Genomic DNA, 21,470 nt, shown 5'->3' with positions numbered 1-21,470 from the left:
TATTCAATTATTAAATGTTATTCAATTATTAAATGTTATTCAATTATTAAATGTTATTCAATTATTATATTAAATTACATTAATAATATTTTTATTTAATACATTTTGTATTAATTGTAAACACTGATATCAGCTGTTTAGCCTTCAGTAAACTCCTATATCAGAGAAACCACAAATATCAATTCTTTAAACTCGCTATAAATCACGATAACCCAACTTGCTATAGCTCAGGATAACACAGCCTGCTAGCGATCCCGTAAAGATCTGACGATAACGGGCATAAAAATAGCAAAATAAACCTAAATTGAACCACTCTTATTGATTTTAGGAGCTGGCGCCATTCTCAGGTATTTACAGAATGCGTGTGACTTGCAATATCCTGCTTGCTGCGCAATATTTTGAGGTAGGCAGAGGCCACGGTGCAGGCCGAGGCCAGAGGGGTCAGCCTGCACCAAGTGTGGCTATTTTAAGCGTTGCGGGGCCCTGCAGCTGCCTTCCCGCCCAGGCGTGGTGGCAGGCCCTGTTGCCTTCCCGCCCAGGCGTGGTGGCGGGCCCTGCAGCTGCCTTCCCGCCCAGGCGTGGTGACGGGCCCTGCCGCTGCCTTCCCGCCCAGGCGTGGTGACGGGCCCTGCAGCTGCCTTCCCGCCCAGGCGTGGTGACGGGCCCTGCAGCTGCCTTCCCGCCCAGGCGTGGTGACGGGCCCTGCAGCTGCCTTCCCGCCCAGGCGTGGTGGCAGGCCCCGCCGCCTTCCCGCCCAAGAGTCGCCACTCTCCTGGGAAGGGTTTTCACCTTCAGATTATCTTGCCGAACAGTAAACATGACCCTAAAATTATTTACCTAATTTGGGATCCAGCCATTTGGACGGTTAAGGTTAACACACACACACACACACGATCGTCATCTCATAGTATGTTATCCAAACGTTAAATAAGGTTAGAGTAACAGAAATAATATTGCTGCCTCTCTACAGCGCGAGAGGTACGCAGGGCGAAGTCAAGAGTTCTCCCTGGAGGTAAATGAACGCGTACACGCATAAACAAACCACACCTACACGCACATCCTCGTTCCCAGATGAACAACATGATGCCCACACACACGCACGCACGCACTGCCATGCCCACACACGCACGCACTGCCATGCCCACATCTGCTCACCTAGGTTGATGTCATACCAATTAGTGCCCACCTGGCGTGCCTTTCCCCCAGCCTAGCTATGATACTGGCGGTGATGCAAGACTACGTTAGAAGGTCGACTTGTCTACCTAGATCACCTAGCAGTGTCTGTGGGAGCGAAATCTAGCTCTTCGACCAAATCTCCTAACTATTTGTAACGACCAATCCACCAATGAGAGGCCCTGGTTAGAGACCGGGTCACTGAGACATTAGTTCACGGAACCAGCACAAGGAACACACAGTACTTCCTCTGCTGTACTCCTCCTCGGTCTTTACCCTCATTAACTTTGACTCGCCATGCTGTTGTTTCAGATTTAGCTACTCAGGACGAAGTGTCCATGTAGCACAGGCTATGGTGAGCCCTTAACCAAGGACTCGCCAGTAAATATTGACATGTATAGGAAGTCATCACTTGAACCATCTCACTAGCACAGTACCTTGACCTATGCCTCGAGTGACCCCGCCTCCTACATCTCTCCATTCACAGATTTCCCGACTATGATCCTGTTTCCCGTCTGTCAGGTTCTCCATTACCCAGTCCAGCATCCTTCTAGTTAACTCTGCGTGCCTATCCATCTAATACACCAGTCATTTGTGAAGAACACAATGAAAATCCTCTTTGTAGTCTAGAAAATGCATCCTACTAAGGCTTCGTTACACTTGGTAATCCTCTTGTAGCACCAACAGGATAATCCAGATGCCCTCCTCCCCCCCATCGTTGGTTCGAGAGGCGTTCCAGTATTATAGTTGTGGTGTGTTCTGGAGCGAGTGGTGTGCTTCTGTTTTGTTCAAGAATTTAATAGTGTGTGGTGTGGGTTTTGTGGTGCTGGGATGGTCAGCGTATTGTGGGGGTGTTTGGGATGTGGTCGTGAGTGTGTGTTTTTTGTGTGGGTGTGATGTGGGGAGGGGTGTTGTGGGTGTGATGTGGGGAGGGGTGTTGAGGGTGTGATGTGGGGAGGGGTGTTGTGGGTGTGATGTGGGGAGGGGTGTTGAGGGTGTGATGTGGGGGGGTGTGGTGTGGGGGCTGAGGGTGTGGAATGAAGTGTGTTTAGTGTGTGGTATTTATTTCTGGAGTACAGAGTTTGGGGGGATAATGTATGCACTGATGTTTGTGGAGCGTTGGGGTGTGGAGAGAAGCGGGGAGCAGGGTGTGGGGAGCAGGGGGGTGGGGAGCAGGGAGGGTGGGGAGCCGGGAGGTGGGGAGAGCAACACAAGCGTGTAGGGTGAATAACATTAACCACAGCAATTCGTCAAGTGTCAATTTGAATGATAAGCATCAAACGTATAAAAAACAATTTAGGCATAATCAAACAAGCACACAAAATGCACGCACGCACGCACCTCCATGTCTACGAGTTAGCCTCTGCATCTTGAAGGGACCAAGGTTAGATTTCAGACAGAAAACGATTGGGCAGGTTCCTTTCACCTTATATGTCTGTTCACCAGGCTGTAAATACGTACTTAGATATTAGGCAGCTGTTGTAGACTGCATCCTGAGAATTTGTGCGTGTGAGAAATAGTTAAAATGATATTCAGTACACAATAGGTTGGGAGTCAGTACATTAGACAACTGATGATTAGAAAGCCAGGGCCCAAGAGCTAGTAGGAATTAAGACAGTTCCTGTCGCAGTGTCTTTGCATAATACTTCTTTTCTTAATCTTCCGAGTCAATTCCTCCCTTCCTTCCTTCCTCTTCTTCACAACACTGCCGTTCCTCGCTCAACTATACCAACCCAAACCCTATTCGTCCAAAATGTGCCCTCCATCCTACTCCTCCATCACCCCGCCCTCACAACACTCCATCATTCTCTCTCCCAACCCTCCTGCGACTACCTCTTCCCTCCAACTTTCAGCTTCTTTATTAAATCTTCAAACTTTACCATTATTATTTCGAGTCTGGCCACCTCCCTGCTTCGTTACTCCCTTCACTACACTCGCCTATTTCCCCCTACGCTTAACTCCACGTCTTCCCCTCTTCACTCAGCCTTTAATTCCCCTTTTTCTTAACACTACTCCGTTACCCCAAAACCCAACCGAGGAGGGTTGGGTTTTGGGCGTCAAGGGTCCCCCTTCAGCGCCAGGGCCCCCCCACCTTCAGCGCCAGGGCCCCCCCACCTTCAGCGCCAGGGCCCCCCCACCTTCAGCGCCAGGGCCCCCCCACCTTCAGCGCCAGGGCGCCCCCACCTTCAGCGCCAGGGCCCCCGTCCTCCTGGCCTCACACGAGCCCCGCCACCAATGCGTCTCACCCCCGCTAAACGCCAGACTGCAAGAGTCACTAGAACAAACTTGACAAAAAAGGAGAATAAGCACTAAAGAGCTTGGGAAAGGCAAGAATAAATAACGCGAATAGACTGCCAAGCTTTGTTCAGCTTAGCCAAATCTATTTACGCTACAGCGTAAATAAAGTCTATAGTCACTTTTAACCTAACCTAACCAACTTCTTGCAAGACGGGTGTCTTGAGGAATGTGACATATCTACTTGGTAGCATCGATCAAAAGGACAATAACTTACTGGTAATACATAGTAGTCTAGCAACCAGCTGGAAAAAATAGATTCTATATATTATATAGACGGATTGAGAGAGCAGGAGTGAGAGAATCACCGTAATATAGAGGGGGAGGGGAGGAACCTAGGGAAAAAGGGGGAGGGGGGGCTATCTTGAGATGGGGCTATAATATTGGTGCCACAAATACCACTCAATATATCCACTAGTGAAATAAAGCAGCACGGTGTTTATTGAACACTTTAGGTCCTCATTTGACTCTCTTAGTATGTGTTCACCTCCCTCTTGTTCACTGTGTACCATCATTACTCACTCACTCATCTCACGCTGTGTACCATCATTACTCACTCACTCATCTCACGCTGTGTACCATCATTACTCACTCACTCATCTGACGCTGTGTACCATCATTACTCACTCACTCATCTGACGCTGTGTACCATCATTACTCACTCACTCATCTCACGCTGTGTACCGTCATTACTCACTCACTCATCTCACGCTGTGTACCGTCATTACTCACTCACTCATCTCACGCTGTGTACCGTCATTACTCACTCATCTCACGCTGTGTACCGTCATTACTCACTCACTCATCTCACGCTGTGTACCATCATTACTCACTCACTCATCTCACGCTGTGTACCGTCATTAAATTCACTCAAATACTCACCTTACCCGTTAGTTAGTATCAACAGAAGGCTCCAAGCCGGGGAAGACATGTTGCCCCAACAGTGTCGCTGGATATTCAATAGCCGCTAAATGTTAGCGGATATTCAATAGGCGCTAAATGTCAGCGAGGACGCCAGTACGAGAACAGAAGCACACAAGGCGAGCTGTATCATAAGGGATGGGATTCACCGCGGATTCTATCGCGGGACAAATGAGCTTGCGGGACATTAGGAAAGCAAGATATCCGATCGCCCTGAACATCGGGACATGCCACAAGGAGGTGTACGACTGAGTGCATCTCACCTCATACTGTGTACCCTCGTTATTAACTCATTAATACACTCGCCTCACACTGTACATCATGCTCTACCTTCCTTACTCATACGCGTTCCCATCAGCTGTAATTCGAAGGTAGAGCTCCGAGACTTTTAAAAGTATGTTGGAAGTTATGTTTGATTAAGTTTACCGCAAGCCCTCTCCTCCCTGCCACCCCCCACCCCAGCCCTCCCCCCCCCCAATCCCAGCCCTCCACCCCCCCCCCCCCCCAATCCCACCTCTCACTGCGGTAATGTTGGCATGAATTTTTAACTCTGAAATGAGTGCATAATTGTTGTTTTTATTAACATATTAGGTACATCTGCATTAGTGCAGCTGCCCTAGACTATGTGAAGTGGAGTACAGTGTGTCAAAAAAGCTAACTAGGTGATGCTAAAAAATCCCCATCACACAGGATGGTTAGTCATACAGAGGCATGTGATAAGCGGTCTGTTTTGAAACTTTTTTACATGGAGATAGGACGCGAAACTCTACGGACCTGTCAGTCCATGTTCCATTGGTCTCAATTCAGCCAGTTCTCCCGAGCGTTCCCAACGTCACCAAACTATTGTACTAAATTGCCCGAACCTAACCTACCCGTGGATCTACAACAGAAAACGGAACATCACGTCAATTTCGCCACCCGCTACCATTTTCACCACATTTTTTGCCCTTAGGTAAAGCATACGTCAAAATACGATGAACTATTCAGGAGAACAGATTACTAATTACCGAGGTAATTGCTTGAACACAAGGGTTCATGGAACAAATTACGAATCGAGAACAAATTAAGTTTATTGTTGATTTATGGAACAAATTACCGGGTGACAATAACCGTGGGATTGTTCAATTGTTTCAAATCTGTCACACACACACACACATGAAGGAGGTTCAGGCGGCCATATTAACAGATTATTTGAACATGAAGTATTTGCAGTACTGACAACAGTACTAGCAACAGTACTAGCAACAGTACTGGCAACAGTACTGACAACAGTACTGACAACAGTACTATTGATAGTAACAGCAGCAGCCATAGTAGTAGTGAGACCTGTAACAGTAGTAAGAACAGAAGCAGAACAGCAGAAGCTAGAGTAGCAAGCGCCTTGTGGTCTGTATATATATTATATATATATATATATATATATATATATATATATATATATATATATATATATATATATATATATATATATATATATATATATAAATATAAAACTGTGGTCGAGGGATACCTCAGGTGCCATACGAGACAAGTTTAGCCATATTAATCAGGTATTAAAATACTGAAGTGATAATGATGCTAATGATGCTGTATAATGACTATAGCGACGATTATAATGACTACGATAATAATAAAGACGATGACTAAAATAATGACTCCTCACTTCTCACCTCCTCTCCATTCCTTCACCTCACACGCACCTTCACCCTAGACTCTCCAGTCCCTCATCTGCATAAACCAGTTTATATAGGAAGGTGACCAAAGTGGAGGATTATCGCTGGAGCACCCACACGCCACTGGCATACCGCCTGCCTGGCCACACCTCCCTCACCCCGGCCACACCTGGGGCGGCTGTGGAGCTTGTGGCTGGGTCTGACGCCACTGGTACACACCACCTCCCTGGCCACACCTTCGTACACTGGGGCTGGGTGTTTCTTGGTGTGTGTGTGTGTGTGTGTGTGTGTGTGTGTGTGTGTGTGTGTGTGTGTGTGTGTGTGTGTGTGTGTGTGTGTGTGTGTGTGTGTGTGTGTACTCACCTAGTTGTACTCACCTAGTTATGTCTGCAGGATCGAGCATTGACTCTTGGATCCCGCCTTTCGAGCATCGGTTGTTTACAGCAATGACTCCTGTCCCATTTCCTTATCATACCTGGTTTTAAAATTATGAATAGTATTTGCTTCCACAACCTGTTCCTGAAGTGCATTCCATTTTCCCACTACTCTCACGCTAAAAGAAAACTTCCTAACATCTCTGTGACTCATCTGAGTTTCAAGCTTCCATCCATGTCCCCTCGTTCTGTTACTATTCTGTGTGAACATTTCGTCTATGTCCACTCTGTCAATCCCTCTGAGTATCTTATACGTTCCTATCATGTCCCCCCCTCTCCCTTCTTCTTTCTAGTGTCGTAAGGCACAGTTCCCTCAGGCGCTCCTCATACCCCATCCCTCGTAGCTCTGGGACGAGTCTCGTTGCAAACCTCTGAACCTTTTCCAGTTTCATTATATGCTTCTTCAGATGGGGACTCCATGATGAGGCGGCATACTCTAAGACTGGCCTTACGTAGGCAGTGTAAAGCGCCCTAAATGCCTCCTTACTTAGGTTTCTGAATGATGTTTTAACTTTTGCCAGTGTAGAGTACGCTGCTGTCGTTATCCTATTTATATGTGCCTCAGGAGATAGATTAGGTGTTACGTCTACCCCCAGGTCTCTTTCACGCGTCGTTACAGGTAGGCTGTTCCCCTTCATTGTGTACTATCCCTTTGGTCTCCTATCTCCTAGTCCCATTTCCATAACTTTACATTTGCTCGTGTTGAATTCCAGTAGCCATTTCTCTGACCATCTCTGCAACCTGTTCAGGTCCTCTTGGAGGATCCTGCAATCCTCATCTGTCACAACTCTTCTCATCAACTTTGCGTCATCCGCAAACATCGACATGTAGGACTCTACGCCTGTAAACATGTCGTTAACATATACAAGAAATAGAATTGGTCCCAGCACCGATCCTTGTGGTACTCCACTTGTTACTGTTCGCCAGTCCGACTTCTCGCCCCTTACTGTAACTCTTTGGCTCCTTCCTGTTAGGTAGTTCCTTATCCATGCTAGGACCTTTCCCCCCACCCCCGCCTGCCTCTCGAGCTTGAACAGCAGTCTCATGTGCGGTACTGTATCAAAGGCTTTTTGGCAGTCCAGAAATATGCAGTCTGCCCAACCATCTCTGTCCTGTCTTATCCTCGTTATTTTATCATAGAATTCCAGAAGGTTTGTTAGGCACGATTTCCCTGTCCAGAACCCATGTTGATGTTTGTTCACAAACCTAATGTTCTCCAGGTTCAAGTGTGTGTGTGTGTGTGTGTGTGTACTCGTCCAGTTGTGCTTGTAGGGGGGTTTAGTATCAGCTCCCAAGCCCCGCTTTTTGACCATCAGTAGGGCACTGAAGTGTTCATTCGTCAATCTTATCATATTTACATTATAACCTGACTTTTCTGTGTTTCTAGTTTCCAATTATGTCTCCTTGTTCTGTTCTATAATTATTGCTTCTATAACTTCGACAAACTATATCTCCAACCATTCAGTTTTGTTCACCCTCTTGGTAGACGTAACCGCTGGTAGCCCACCATAACCGCTGGTAGCCCACTATAACCGCTGGTTGCCTACCATAACCGCTGGTAGCCCACCATAACCGCTGGTAGCCCACTATAACCGCTGGTTGCCTACCATAACCGCTGGTAGCCCACTATAACCGCTGGTTGCCTACCATAACCGCTGGTAGCCCACCATAACCGCTGGTAGCCCACTATAACCGCTGGTAGCCCACCATAACCGCTGGTAGCCCACCATAACCGCTGGTAGCCCACCATAACCACTGGTAGCCCACTATAACCACTGGTAGCCCACTATAACCGCTGGTTGCCTACCATAACCGCTGGTTGCCTACCATAACCGCTGGTAGCCCACCATAACCGCTGGTAGCCCACTATAACCGCTGGTAGCCCACCATAACCGCTGGTAGCCCACTATAACCGCTGGTTGCCTACCATAACCGCTGGTAGCCCACCATAACCGCTGGTAGCCCACCATAACCGCTGGTAGCCCCACCATAACCGCTGGTAGCCCCACCATAACCGCTGGTAGCCCCACCATAACCGCTGGTAGCCCCACCATAACCGCTGGTAGCCCACCGTAACCGCCGGCATACTTCCCAACCCTTCAGTACCATACACACAGTAATCACGTGACCCAACCCAAGGGTGACAATATATAATCTCCAATATCATCGCTACTATGTTACGTACCTATTACACGCCCTTCCCCCCCACGGGTGGTAACGTACTCTCGTTACCATCCTGCATACAGTAACGCTCCCCCCCCCCCCCACATGTTATGTCGTATCAACATTCTTGCCTAATGTTTAACAAAGTCTCGGCGCGTAGCCTAGTGCAATGCCATCGTGGTATAACACAATCCAAGTTGCGCGCCGTCTTGGGAAAAGTGGCCCATCCTGGAAAACGCGCAGCATTCTTTTGTCCAGGACTAATTTGTGATGAATAATGAACCCTAACCTAACCCAAATACTGTGGATACGGATCCGGGATTCACCGTGCTGCTTGGGTACAATATAAACCAATTTGTATGCCATGCTTGCAGTGTTAACCCGCTGTATCCAACAAGTGTGAATGTCTCGTATGGTGTATTCAAACCACCCAGAATCCATAGTTATATTAGGGTTGGGTCACGCTAGGATTCATCATTCAGACGACTGTCTTAATCTTTCAGAAATTGCTGCTGGTTTTTTTCAACATTGTCGACTTTCCAAAACCTCTCCTCCACCTGCTCATCTCTGACTACAACAACACAATATCACCTGATGTGTTGGTTAGTCAACTGTGCCACCTGGTGGTCCCCCCCCCAGCCCGTGTTGACACTACCACCCCTGAGCCTCATCTGAGAAATACTGATGAATGTACTAATACACCGTCCACCGTCCAATAGGTTATACATTGAAATGCACATGACGTATAAAGCATTTTGTACACAATAACTCTTAAACCGTCCGTCTCTCACACACACGAGGAAGCTAAAATTTGGAAAACATTAAATGTAACAACGATATTAACCCCCCCCCCCCTTCTTCGTTTTGGCAATGACATACAGACAGGCAATACTACCTGCCGACCGCTTTCCCTAACGTATATTCCCTGCAAAAAATTACTGGAGACAATTATGAAAGAAAACGTAGATCTGGCGACAGCAAGCTCGGTAATGGAGGTAACACGGAGCTATCAAAAAACAAGTCGTGCTCACACACTTTTCCCAACCTTCCACAAGGTCACCAAGGCAAGAGAGGGCGGCGGCGAGGAAAGCGTTTTACTATACCCAAAAAAATTGTGATGCCGTCCTTGACAAAAATGGTAGTGTATAAGCTGGATAAACAAGCTAGGATATCTGGAATAATACTGGACACAAAGGGGTAGTAGACTTAACACCATTGGTAGAATAATATTGGCAGCATGTGCCAAGCTTTCTATTGTCGGGATACTACGAACCTAAGACAAAGGAGCATTTTCAAGAACTGTCAACATCTTGGGATGAAAGACTGTGCCAAACACGGTCCCTCAAGGCTCTGCACTTTTACATCTGCTGTTCCTGAACTATATTAATGACCTTCCAGATGAGATGAATGTTTTATTCTGTTCAGTTATCCTCTTTGTGGGAAATTCGAGTAATTCTCGAACATGCAGGCCTGACCATCCCTCGAGAAACGACCCACAATGGTCGACTAACACCTAAGTACCTAATTACTGCTAGGTGAACAGAGGCATTGGGTGTAAGGAGACGTGCCCAGCTATCTCGCCCTGCCCAGCATACCTACATGTCAACGTTTGCAGACTACCAAAAGGTACTGAAGATGGTAAATACTAATAACAGCAGGCTGCTGCAGGAACTAAATACTGGACCACTTAGGGGCAAACTGGATCCGTTTGTCTGTTCCACCGTGGTCAGACAAACGGCTGCCAGTCTTCCCCAGGGCTAAATAATTAATTACGGCGAGGATATAAGCGCCATCAATAACACTGGATGTGCTTATGAAAAGATCAGTAATATTAGTATATACAAAACTGGTAAACATACAGATTGGTTATAAAACCTTTATCAGGGATTAATTCAGGGCAAAATTCATAGCCTCGTACACAAAGTTTTAGATTGTACCGCGCCAACACGGAATCCGCATCTTGTGATACATAAGAAAGTCCAGAGGGTTGTAACAAGGATGGTGCCTGAAATAAGAATACTGAACTATTAAGAAAGCTCAAGTGAGCTCAGCCTATCAACCCTAGAAGCGAGAAATACCAGAGAAGACATGATCACACCGTATAAAATAATAAAACAAACAAGGTGAACATGAACAGTTTTCTAAACGACGGACAAGGATGGAAATTAGTAACACAAAAAGTAGAACAAGAAGTAACAAAGGACTAGGATGTAACGCAGTGATAAATAAACGGGATGCACCGAGGCGTGGATGCCATCTCCATCCACCCGTCATGAGTGAGAATAACAATAAGGCGGACCATAAGAGGTAGTAGCCTAAGCATATGAATACAAGCACACACACACATGTATACACGTGTTCACACGCACGTAGACCGTTCAAGCATCTCAACTTATACAGATCTAAGTGCGCATAAACAAGTAATTATGTTGTCAGTGGGTGAAAAAATCTCTTTACACAATGCATGATGGCTAAAGTGAGCGCACGGGGGGGGGGGGGGGTAAATATAGCGACTCCTAACCCTACTGTTTCCCGCCAAATCAACTCTTGAAAAACATCATTCGTTTTGATCATCTCTCTTAATTATCCATTTTACTTGTTCTCTAATACTACACTAAAATACTTGAAACTTCCCTGTGATCGTCTTCGCCTCAAGTTTCCTTCCATGCCCTCTGGTTCTATCTACACTGCATTATACTGAAGATTTTCTCATCAGCCTTACCGATTACCCCGGATAATTTCACATGTCTTTATCATGCATCCTCGAATCTGTCTCCAAGTGTGGGCGAGGTTGCTTCCTTAGCTTGTCTTATAGATAAATCTTCGTATTTCTACATGGTACGAACCTCGTTGAATACCTCTGGAGCTTGCACAGTTTCGTTTTAATTCCTATTGTCAGACAAGAAGCCTGTGCTTTGGCCTGAGAGGTCCCCCAGGCCAACTGCTGACCTTCCGTATGATGTAACCACAACAATTACACAACTTTCAAGTACTTATTTTACTGCTAGGTGACCAGAGGCATCAGATGAAAGGAAATGTGCCCTACTGTTTCTGTCTTACCCCTAGCATGGAACCCGGGTCCCTCGAGCATGAGCCGTACGTTATTGGCTTTGAGAACGTGCCACTCAATCACGTAAACTCCTAATAAAACATGACATTGCTTTTTCCTATTAATACTAAAACTTTCGAATTTTTATTTAAAATAATTCCCTTGTGTCCATGGAACATTAAATTATTATATTCCTAGAACTCGTTAATAGCCACTGAATTATTAATAACCAAAGTATAAAACCTGTTTTGCGAAATGTATGAATCAAAGTAAACAAAACAAAAAATTCTTGTACATCAGCAAATACTGGCGCAGTGCCAGGAAGATCTCCCCCCCCCCCCGGCCCTCCGGCGGGTGATGTTGATATTGTGCTTATGTCATGCCTTGACAGTCTGTCACATAAACACATGATATTGGGAACATCTTCATAATGGTGTGGTTAATACATGCATAACGATATTGTGGGGTGTGATGTACTCAACTCTGGATGTAAAGTTAAGACAGGTAACGGCCTGTTTAAGCAAGTCGACAGCGCTTATAATCCGGTGTCCGCAAACTTCAAACGTAAACGAGAGCAAGAAGCTGGGGCAGGTTTCATTCAGAAAATCGAGCACTGTCAATTTGCACTACTGCTCATGTGTAATAATCCTCCTCCTAAACACATTATATTGTTCAACATGGACTGACAAACTACTAACACCATCACTTGCACCAACATATTCATCCCAAAGATAATAATCGAGAATATGAATATACGCAAGCAATTGAAATTTGTACTGTACCGAATTTTGAGAGCAAGACGAGTATAAAACTCCAGTTTAGGCAAGATTAAAATTGGTACCCGAGTAAGCAGGTTTGTTAAGATGTTGTGCCTGGGTCTTCAATTCGTCAATGTCATTAAATTGAATACAATTATTTTCTGGTTTTAAAAGTGTTACGAAAACTTGTGAATGGGACCAAATTTAGATTCCATGTCATCTGCATGCATATTACAATAAAATTTCTAAACAAATGCTAAAAGATTTAATAAAGTAAGCAAACCCTTTTTGGATTCTTTGTCCGAAAAGAAAGGAAAACGAAGCCCAGATAACATCCTGAAACTTCTTTACGTTCTATTTTTATCCTCCTCACCTACTTTGTGTCAATTTGCTGCCTTTCGTGAGCAAAATGACACTCTTGGTTCACCCGTGTACTGACGTTAAAACGTGCATGGTGTCACGTGCAAGTCTCCCAACATGGCGTGACTCAGAGGAGAGACGACCATCATGCAGCTCGCTCACTACAACCAGTCTGGCCTCGCCTCCCGAGTAAGTAACGCCTTTCATTAGTGCCTCTCGATCCATGCTTGGACTCCTGCATAGTGCAATATACTTACTGTGACGTGACATGCCTTCGCTTAACCCTCATCTGGTGGCTGCGAGGAACACCAAACATCTTAAAGCATGATACGAGTCAAGAAGGAAGCTGAACATTAACGGACCAAGCCAGGTCGGGGCTGGCCACCAGAGACGTACTGAATATAAGCAACTGCACAATATTTGTTTCTCTGTGATGCTAATGCGAGATCGTCGCCAGCAAACTGAAGGACCAGGTACCAGTCAAGTCAGTTTTTGCAATGTATAATCATGCAAAAATCTGATGATGACAGAGGCTGATAGTGTTTGATCAGCCATGCCAAAATAATAGTGACCAGCACTTAAGTCGTAATTTGTTTCGTAATGGTATGCGTTATATTTTAGTGATTATGCTCATCCGCTTGAAGTCTTATCATGATTATTCTTAATAATAATAATATTACGACGCCCTAAGTAAAGCAGGGCAGGAATAAAGCAGGTGAGAGCTATCACAAGACATGTATGTACTGGAGAACAGGCTCCCCTTAGGTAGGTACCATATGCTCTCAGAATTAATGATACTTGATGCTGTGCGCGGCTTATATTATTACTCGCCTCGATCGACAGAGCACCTATCCAGAATTGAACTTTTAAAAAGAAATTGAGGATAATGTAAGGTGTTGCTCAGTACTTACCAGCCAAGGGAGTGATCTTAACTCCGCGGCCACAACACCTGCTCCAACTCCGGCTTGTTTACACGTCAACACTAACCTCACCACCACGGCAATAGTACTGTTCATTAATTTCCCTATTTTGCTCGGCACTATCGTGTTTCTTTCACAATGGTGGGCCTCGGTATAGCAGCAGCAGCTCGGTAGCCACACGCACGTCCCCTGAGGCTGGACAACACTGACTCTCCACCTTCCCTACTCACGGTAGGGAAATACGTCACGCGAAACAAAGGACAAACATTAAAAAGAAAAGCACAGAAGTTTAAAAGGAGAATTACACTGTAGGTAAAGAAATTTATTACCATCTGGAGGTACTCGGTTATTTTGTTATAAATGGTAACACATGTTCCTTGCACAGTACTGGAACACAGACATATGGTAAACAAACCATCTTCAGGTTAGGCTCGTTCTAGCCGAGACCGTCTTCAAACACGCATTAGCAAATTTTAATGTACTGCATAATAAAAAAAATTGAATGTTCTTGTAATATACATTAATATTAAGCTATATTAAATTTTGTGCATAGTTAGCCCTAGAATAGGATAGGTTACGCGTTTTAGTTCTGTTGGTAATTATTTGTATTTGCAGACGTAGGTAATACACTTAGAGATTTATAAGTACGTACACAAGAAGAGTGAAGCACTGTTCAAGAAAAGTTCGAACGTAATGAATAATGAGTAAAATGTTTTTCATTCATAAAGAGCGGGTCTTGCGGCTGGAGAACTTGGCCATCGTTTACGAGTTAGGCTGCAGAAATATAATTTCTCATTGTTTGAGTAGGATGTTAAATTCAGTTAATCACGTTCGCAGTTGTCAAGATCAGTATCTCGCAAATTCCCTTTGTTCGATCCTATCTAAATACTTCGCCTACACTTCATAAATGTAAATCGATATAGTGCCTATAGCAACTAAACAGAATGTACAAAATGTGGACTGTTATACCCCAAAACAAATCCACGTTTTGTATTACTGGCAGTCTAAGGGGGACAAAAACTTCCCAAACCCCAACCATAAACCGAATCCTTCCTAGGCCTAAATGAATAACCCGCTTTATATATGTAACTTTTGGCCTAATTCTATACATATACGTATTAAATTAGGCCTAGAGAATGCTAGGTTTTGTTGTTGCCTTCTTTCTTGAGCGCTCTATAAAATCAATAGTACAAAAGTGGACATTTGGGTGCAACAGTTCATTTATTGTACATTCCACCCATAGTTGCTGCAGATACTATTACTTCTGAAGGATACGTTGAAAAAATGGCCAACGGAACCAAAACACCTAACTTAACCTAAGCCTAGCGATACATAAAATAATATTTTTGAATATATCTATCATATATATCTATCGTCATATATATATCTATCGTCATATATATATATATATATCTATCGAATATATCTATTGTCATATATATATGACGTTTGATTATATTGTCCTGAAAAAGTACTAATGCGCATTTAGGGACGACCGCAGCTTGGACGAACATCGCCGGAGGGTGAGTCATGTGTAATGAGCTTTCCATTCATATACAGGTACGCGGGAAGTTGGGTGGGGGAGAGGCTGTTAGGGTTAACGAGAATTTGGTCAATGTTTTGAGGATGGTTTAGTTATATGAGGACTTCAAAAACCATCGGTTTCAGAGCAGTCGTGGAGAGACAACATACAGCCCCAGCACCTATACTGGGTAAGTTCACTACGGGCTCACCATAACTCGTGCTACTTGGAACTTTTGTTCAGAGTAGCTGAATCTAAAAGAATAACAACAGTCATCGGTTCAAAACTGTATACCTAGCTTGGACTATACCACCTCAGTGGTGGTATATTAGCCTTCAAACTCTCAACTATCGTCCAGTAGCGACACACGTACAGTATTACGGCCTTCCGGCTAGGTGCCTTCTTTTGATAATTATTTATATTTATTTCCCATAATGGTGCATTCCGCCAATACAAACTTTCGCATAATATGCTGGTTAGCATTGTAAATATGTGGCTACGTCTGTGGTAGAAAATAATAATAATAATAAAAGTACGCTCACTTTAACATATGTATTATTTGTATTATCATTATATACTGCATAGTCATATTGGCCTTGCGCTTTCTCTTGATAATTATCACATTTCAATTATTACTACCGAATAATATTTGCAGTAATCTATAAGGAAAGTGCACGTCTGAAATGAATATTCGGCTGGGGGGAGCATTAGGAATGATTGATGCCGACGTAAGGGGCCCAACATGGCCAACACTGCCTCGTAAAGCTTCATCAGAGGGTAGAGACAAAAATGTAGTCAGACAGCTACGTGACCCACTTTGTACCTCTCCTCAATCTCAGGTACCACTTTGTATAAGATTTTATACATGTATTACTGGGGACGTTAACCAACACAAAAGGAAAGGTGCAGTTTTGTTAATGTGAAGTACATTCACTACAATGTGAATTAAAAATTTGACTATCACTTTTTGTCAGTTTCTTTTAAAATATATATAATTTTCTAACCCAATCAAGAGAAGGCTTTGAGGAAAAATTATTTTGAATAGGCCTTTCAGAAGCACTTGTATTGAAAACTTTACCTTTTCTGTTTAAAAAAAATCGTTTCGAGTAAAATGTATAATTTTTAGGCTTGATAAAATGTTGTGAAATGGTAACATATTTATGACAAATTTACCTTGAAATCAACGATAACTTTAACTTGGGATTTAAATGTTTCTTTGAACGCGATCATTATTGCATGAAAGTTGACATAGCTGGAACATGACAGAAGAACAATAAATTGCTACAATTACATTCAATTATAGTAGAATAGATATTGTTTGATACAGTTCTTCGTGCCTTATTTTACTGCTAGTAGAAGTATTTTATATATATATATATATATATATATTTTTGCAGGGATATCCTGCACAGAGTATTGCTGTACCTCTGCAACTTGAGAGAGATATGTTAGTGCTGGAGTCGGCGGAGGCGTGGTTGTGCACTCAATGAGACGCACCAAAGAAGAATTGTGCGTTCATTGCCGGGTGTGGAGGACGTACCTGTGGTGACAGCGATGAAACTCCTGACGAGGTCGGCGCCCGGGTGCGGGTTGGCGTGTAAGGAGCTCTGGTCAGCGTAGAGCTCAAGCATGTAACGAGGCACGTGGGGGGCGTCTTCCCCTGCCTCCTCCGGTAGATGGAACTCACTCATATTAAGGTTGTCGTTGGACCCGTAGTCGTAGTCGTAATAATAGTAGTCTTCGTCCTCGGGAGAGTGGTGGGAGGGGGTGGAGTTGATGGCCCCAAGTGGCGGTGCCGGCTTGGCCACAGCCCCGGCCACGCCCACCGTGACCAACAAGAGAAATGTGGCCAGGTGGGCCGCACCGCAACTATATTGGTTCATGAAAATGGTCAGTGAGACGGTGGCCCGGCCAGGCCACCCACCTGTTGCTGCAGCTTTAACTGCGCGCCCCGCCACCATTGTGGCCCGCACCTGCCGCCCATGTCGCCAGTGCGGCCCGTGGGCCACACCGGCTACCCAGCCCTGCCCGACCACTGGACCTGCGACAACCCCCAACAAAATTCTCGTCAACTGTGCGGGCGTGAGTGTAGACGGGGTCACAAAACAACGTATGTCACAGGGCGCCTCGTCAACTGATGCCCTGATATACGGAGCACACTCACCCTACACATACCATATATCCTGACTGCTTGACCTCAGATCTAACAACTTATTTTCAATATCTTGATAGGAAGCAGGCTCTTCCATTTGCACATTCAGATATCCACATCACTATAGGACATTAAACCAGAGCACATTAATTTAATCTATTCATTCACTGGTAATTAACACCGCACGAAGCAGAGTAAAGGTTTTAATGATAATAAGCGAGGTCCGCGCACGAGGGTGAAGGTGCCGCGACACAAGCCTCGCTCGTTACCTCTCCTCTCTCTCTCACACACACACTTGCTGGGTATCTTAACTGCTGTCCGCGCGGCCCGCCAGTCTGGCCACTACTGATGCTGTCTGTCCTTTCCCTCCCATCCCGGCGACCTCGTGGGGGCGTGTGTGCGTGTGTTTGTCTGTGGGTGTGTTTCAGTGCTGTTCTTACCTAGCTGTGCTTGCCAAGTTTCAGCTTTAGCTCATTGGTCTGCATCTTAAATTTTCAACAAAGTTGTAGTTGATTACTTCAGGATACTGCCGAACCTACTTTTGAGTTCCAGTAGTGCACTATTCTACTCCTCCCTCTACTCCTACTCCCTCCACTACTCCTGTTGACTAGTTTTGCATGTTTACAATATACCCTTACTCTCCAAACAATCATCCCAACATTATTTAAAAATTCGTATTCTATGTCCACTTAAAGCTGTGGTTACTACCCTCCATGTTAAACACCATGCCATTGTGTAGTGGTAATACTCCTCTGCATCGTATACATGTTCATATTCCTTCCGATTCTTAGTACCTCCAGAAAAGTGAGACTACCAACTTAGTCTCTCCTGCTAATTCACATTCCTGAGACCCGAGTGTGGGTATAAGCCTCATGAGAAAATGACAACACGTCCCGGTTAATGGGACAGTCCCCCCCCCCCCCCCCCCGTTTATGTATTTTGTTTTTAACCCCTTCAGGACATTATTATTAAAACGTCATAATTTCCATTTAATTTGAAAGATTATATATAGTTCTAGCATTTGTAATTAAAAAAAATTATATATTGTTTTAATCAAAGAATTTAAAAAAAAGTATATAAATTACATCAAGAGATTTGAAGTTGGAATAAATTAAGTGATGCAGCTATAAAAGCTTTGTATTCATTGAGAGAAAAATTCTTCAAAATCGGATTAAAAGTAACGAAAATCTGGCCTTTTCTAAAATTTACGTAATTTGAATTTTCCCGTCAAAATGCTGCCAATAAGAATCTTGTACACTTTTGTAATTTACCCAAATTTACTTGGGGGGGGGGGGGGTATAGTCTAGTGGGCGGCGGCTTGTCAGAGGTCCCCATTATTCTTTAGTATTTTTTCCAACTGGATTTTATACTGAAGTAATGTCTTTGCATTTACAGCTGAGCCAAGTGCTTCAAAGGCATATTCTAACAACATAATTAAATTCATAAATACTTAATGACTTGTAATGAACTAACCTAATTAAATGTTTTCCGAAAATAATGATATCTATATCAAGTGCTGCAGATAATGAATCCCCCACTGGTACATTGGGGTACATCTCCATAGTTTACACTCCAAGTGTAAACTATGTGAACAAGAGCTAGGATATAGTCTCAAACACTATATATATATATTAGTAATGATAATGTCTTCTCACAGACATAACATTGGATAAAATAACACTCGTGTATTTGTGAAATTTATGTAAGGAATTTACAATCTTTCGCACTCTGAGTGCTTTGTCACTCAGGAGATCATCCTGTTGAGATCAGGAAGCTTGTTCTTTATGCGTATCAAGGTCACCCTAAGTCAACTACTGACCTTTCCAGTGATGCAACCCACAACAGTTGCCTAACTCCCAGGTACCTATATGAACAGAGCATCAGGTGAAAGGGAACTTGCTCAACTGTTCCTTTCCTACCCGGAAATTGAACCCGGGTCCCTTGATGGAGAGTCTTTGAGGAAGACCAGTGTGCAACAGCGCGCCATGTCATGTCTTGAACATATACATTGTTTTTTCTTGAGGTACAGTGTATATAAGTTTACACACATTTGATTTCATGGGCTAAATCCGTAGATGGTACTGACATAATGTGCTTACTGCTTTTAAAAATTAAGTACTGTATAAGAAATATTATGAAAAGCTGCTGGTTTTCAACAATAAACCAAGTTTATGTTAAATGTTATAGTTGTCTACTTATATTATTAGAGTTCTAGCTACAGTTGATGGTCCCAGTAGTAGTCTGGTTCGTTCTTGATTCACACTCAAGAATACCTGGTTCGAATCCTGGGCGGGACAGAAATGGTTGGGCGCATTTCTTATCACCTAATGCACCTGTTAACTAGCAGTAAATAGGTACAGTACTCAGGAGTTAGTTAGCTTGGTGGAGGAGTTTGCTACATGGCCTCCCCGGCTTGGTGCCTTCTTTTGATAATTACTTACTTCTTGTGGTGGTACATCCTGAGGAAATTGAAATAAGTTTATTGAGGTAAAATACACACAAAGGGATGGAGTAGCTCAAGCTATTCTCACCCCGTTCAGTACATCGTTACATAGACACATCACAAACAAACATATTACCAAACATTCTGAGAAACATACATTTCCTATATCCTGAGGAGGGTCAGTAATTCGACCCGGGGCGGGGGGTGCTCAGGGTAAGCCTACCTTGCGGTTACCTTATGATGATTTCGGGGCTCAACATATCCTCGGCCCGGTCCTCGAGCAGGCCTGGTTGCTGGACGCGGCTCTCGCAGCCTGATATATGAATCACAGCCTGGTTGATCAGGTATCCTTTGGAGGTGTTTATCAAGTTCTCTTGAACACTGCGAGGGGTCGGCTAGTTGGCCTAATATGTACTCTTATGTATAAACTGGCTGCCTGTCCCCCGACAATTAAATTTTCTGCCTTAATTTAGCACATCATGGTCAGAATATATTTGTAAGAAATTTGTTTTTTAAATGTTCAAATCAAGATATTTTGTTGATCTTAACACACATTGTATTAGCGTTCGCGTTGTGAATTTTAATATCTTAATATATTGTCAAGAGCAAATTCGTGGTATATCTGGGATTATTAGGGTACCACTGTGGTCAAACACCCACCTTGCACTTATCACTGTGGTGGTTGAGCACGCACTGTCAGCCTTACCACTTTAATACTAGTCTTTATATTCTTATACACAGTATAATGGGGTACGTGTAGTGGTTTGGTTGTTAGTACTGTATTTGTAAATGTTCAATACTTGTGAAATCTATTTTGTTTAGTTAAATGAATGGTTTTATGTATAGCCTGGAAAGAACTATTAGGGAACTTAATACTTAATGGAGCCGAGCGGACAGCACGCTGGACTTGTGATCCTGGGTTCAATCCCAGGCGCCAGCAAGAAACAATGGGCAGAGTTTCTTTCACCCTATGCCCCTGTTACCTAGTAGTAAATAGGTACCTGGATGTTAGTCAGCTGTCACTGGCTGCTTCCTGGGGGTGGAGGCCTGGTCAAGGACCGGGCAGCGGGGACACTAAAGCCCCGAAATCATCTCAAGATTACCTGTACTACTGTACTCAAGCAAGCAGCAAAAAGCTCCAAGCCAGCAAAGGTTGTATAATTCCCATTGTCATTGACAGGAAGTCTATAACTTAAGACTTATCGAAGTCCCCCTCCCCACCAGAACAGCCACTGACTTTCCCCAGAACAGCCCACGACAGGTGCATATTTTGCTGCTAGGTGAACAGACACATCAGGTGAAAGGAAACTTCGCCAAACGTCTTTGTCCAACCAGATGACTGAACTCTGGTCCCTCAGTTGTGAGCCAGGAACATTAACCATTGTGCTCGACTCAGTGCCTCCATATTATTCAAGACGTTAACAAAAAAAAAAAAAAGTAAAGATGAACAATGCCAAAGGAGTGATTCAATGAGGATATTATGCACAGCTTTCTATTAAGATCACAAATTAATTAATTGTCAGGGAAAAGTACCAAGCCATTACGACTTTATAGCACTTGGAAGGGGTCAGGACGAGTATTTGGGATGGGACGGGAACGGAATGGTG

The 21,470-nt window shown here is 44.0% G+C and overlaps 1 protein-coding gene across 2 annotated transcripts in view; it reads right to left on the bottom strand.

Annotated features, from left to right (window-relative positions):
• The window catches only part of LOC123768454 (bone morphogenetic protein 10), a 111,803-nt gene extending 94,052 nt beyond the window's left edge, over positions 1-17,751 (bottom strand). Inside the window, exon 1 of one of the 2 annotated variants that reach the window (XR_006774091.2) lies at positions 16,809-17,751. Coding sequence is in view for 1 of the 2 variants with exons in the window: in XM_045759006.2 (XP_045614962.2) it covers positions 16,809-17,229 (421 nt within the window). In the remaining variant the exon portion in view is untranslated. The remainder of the gene's footprint in view (positions 1-16,808) is intronic. The other variant, XM_045759006.2, reaches the window with a different exon arrangement.
• Positions 17,752-21,470: the final 3,719 nt, after the last annotated feature.

The sequence above is a fragment of the Procambarus clarkii genome, chromosome 35 (assembly GCF_040958095.1).
Source record: "Procambarus clarkii isolate CNS0578487 chromosome 35, FALCON_Pclarkii_2.0, whole genome shotgun sequence".
In the NCBI taxonomy this organism is placed as follows: domain Eukaryota; kingdom Metazoa; phylum Arthropoda; class Malacostraca; order Decapoda; family Cambaridae; genus Procambarus; species Procambarus clarkii.
Note: the sequence above shows the minus strand (reverse complement) of the source record. Positions and strands in the feature narration are given on the sequence as shown.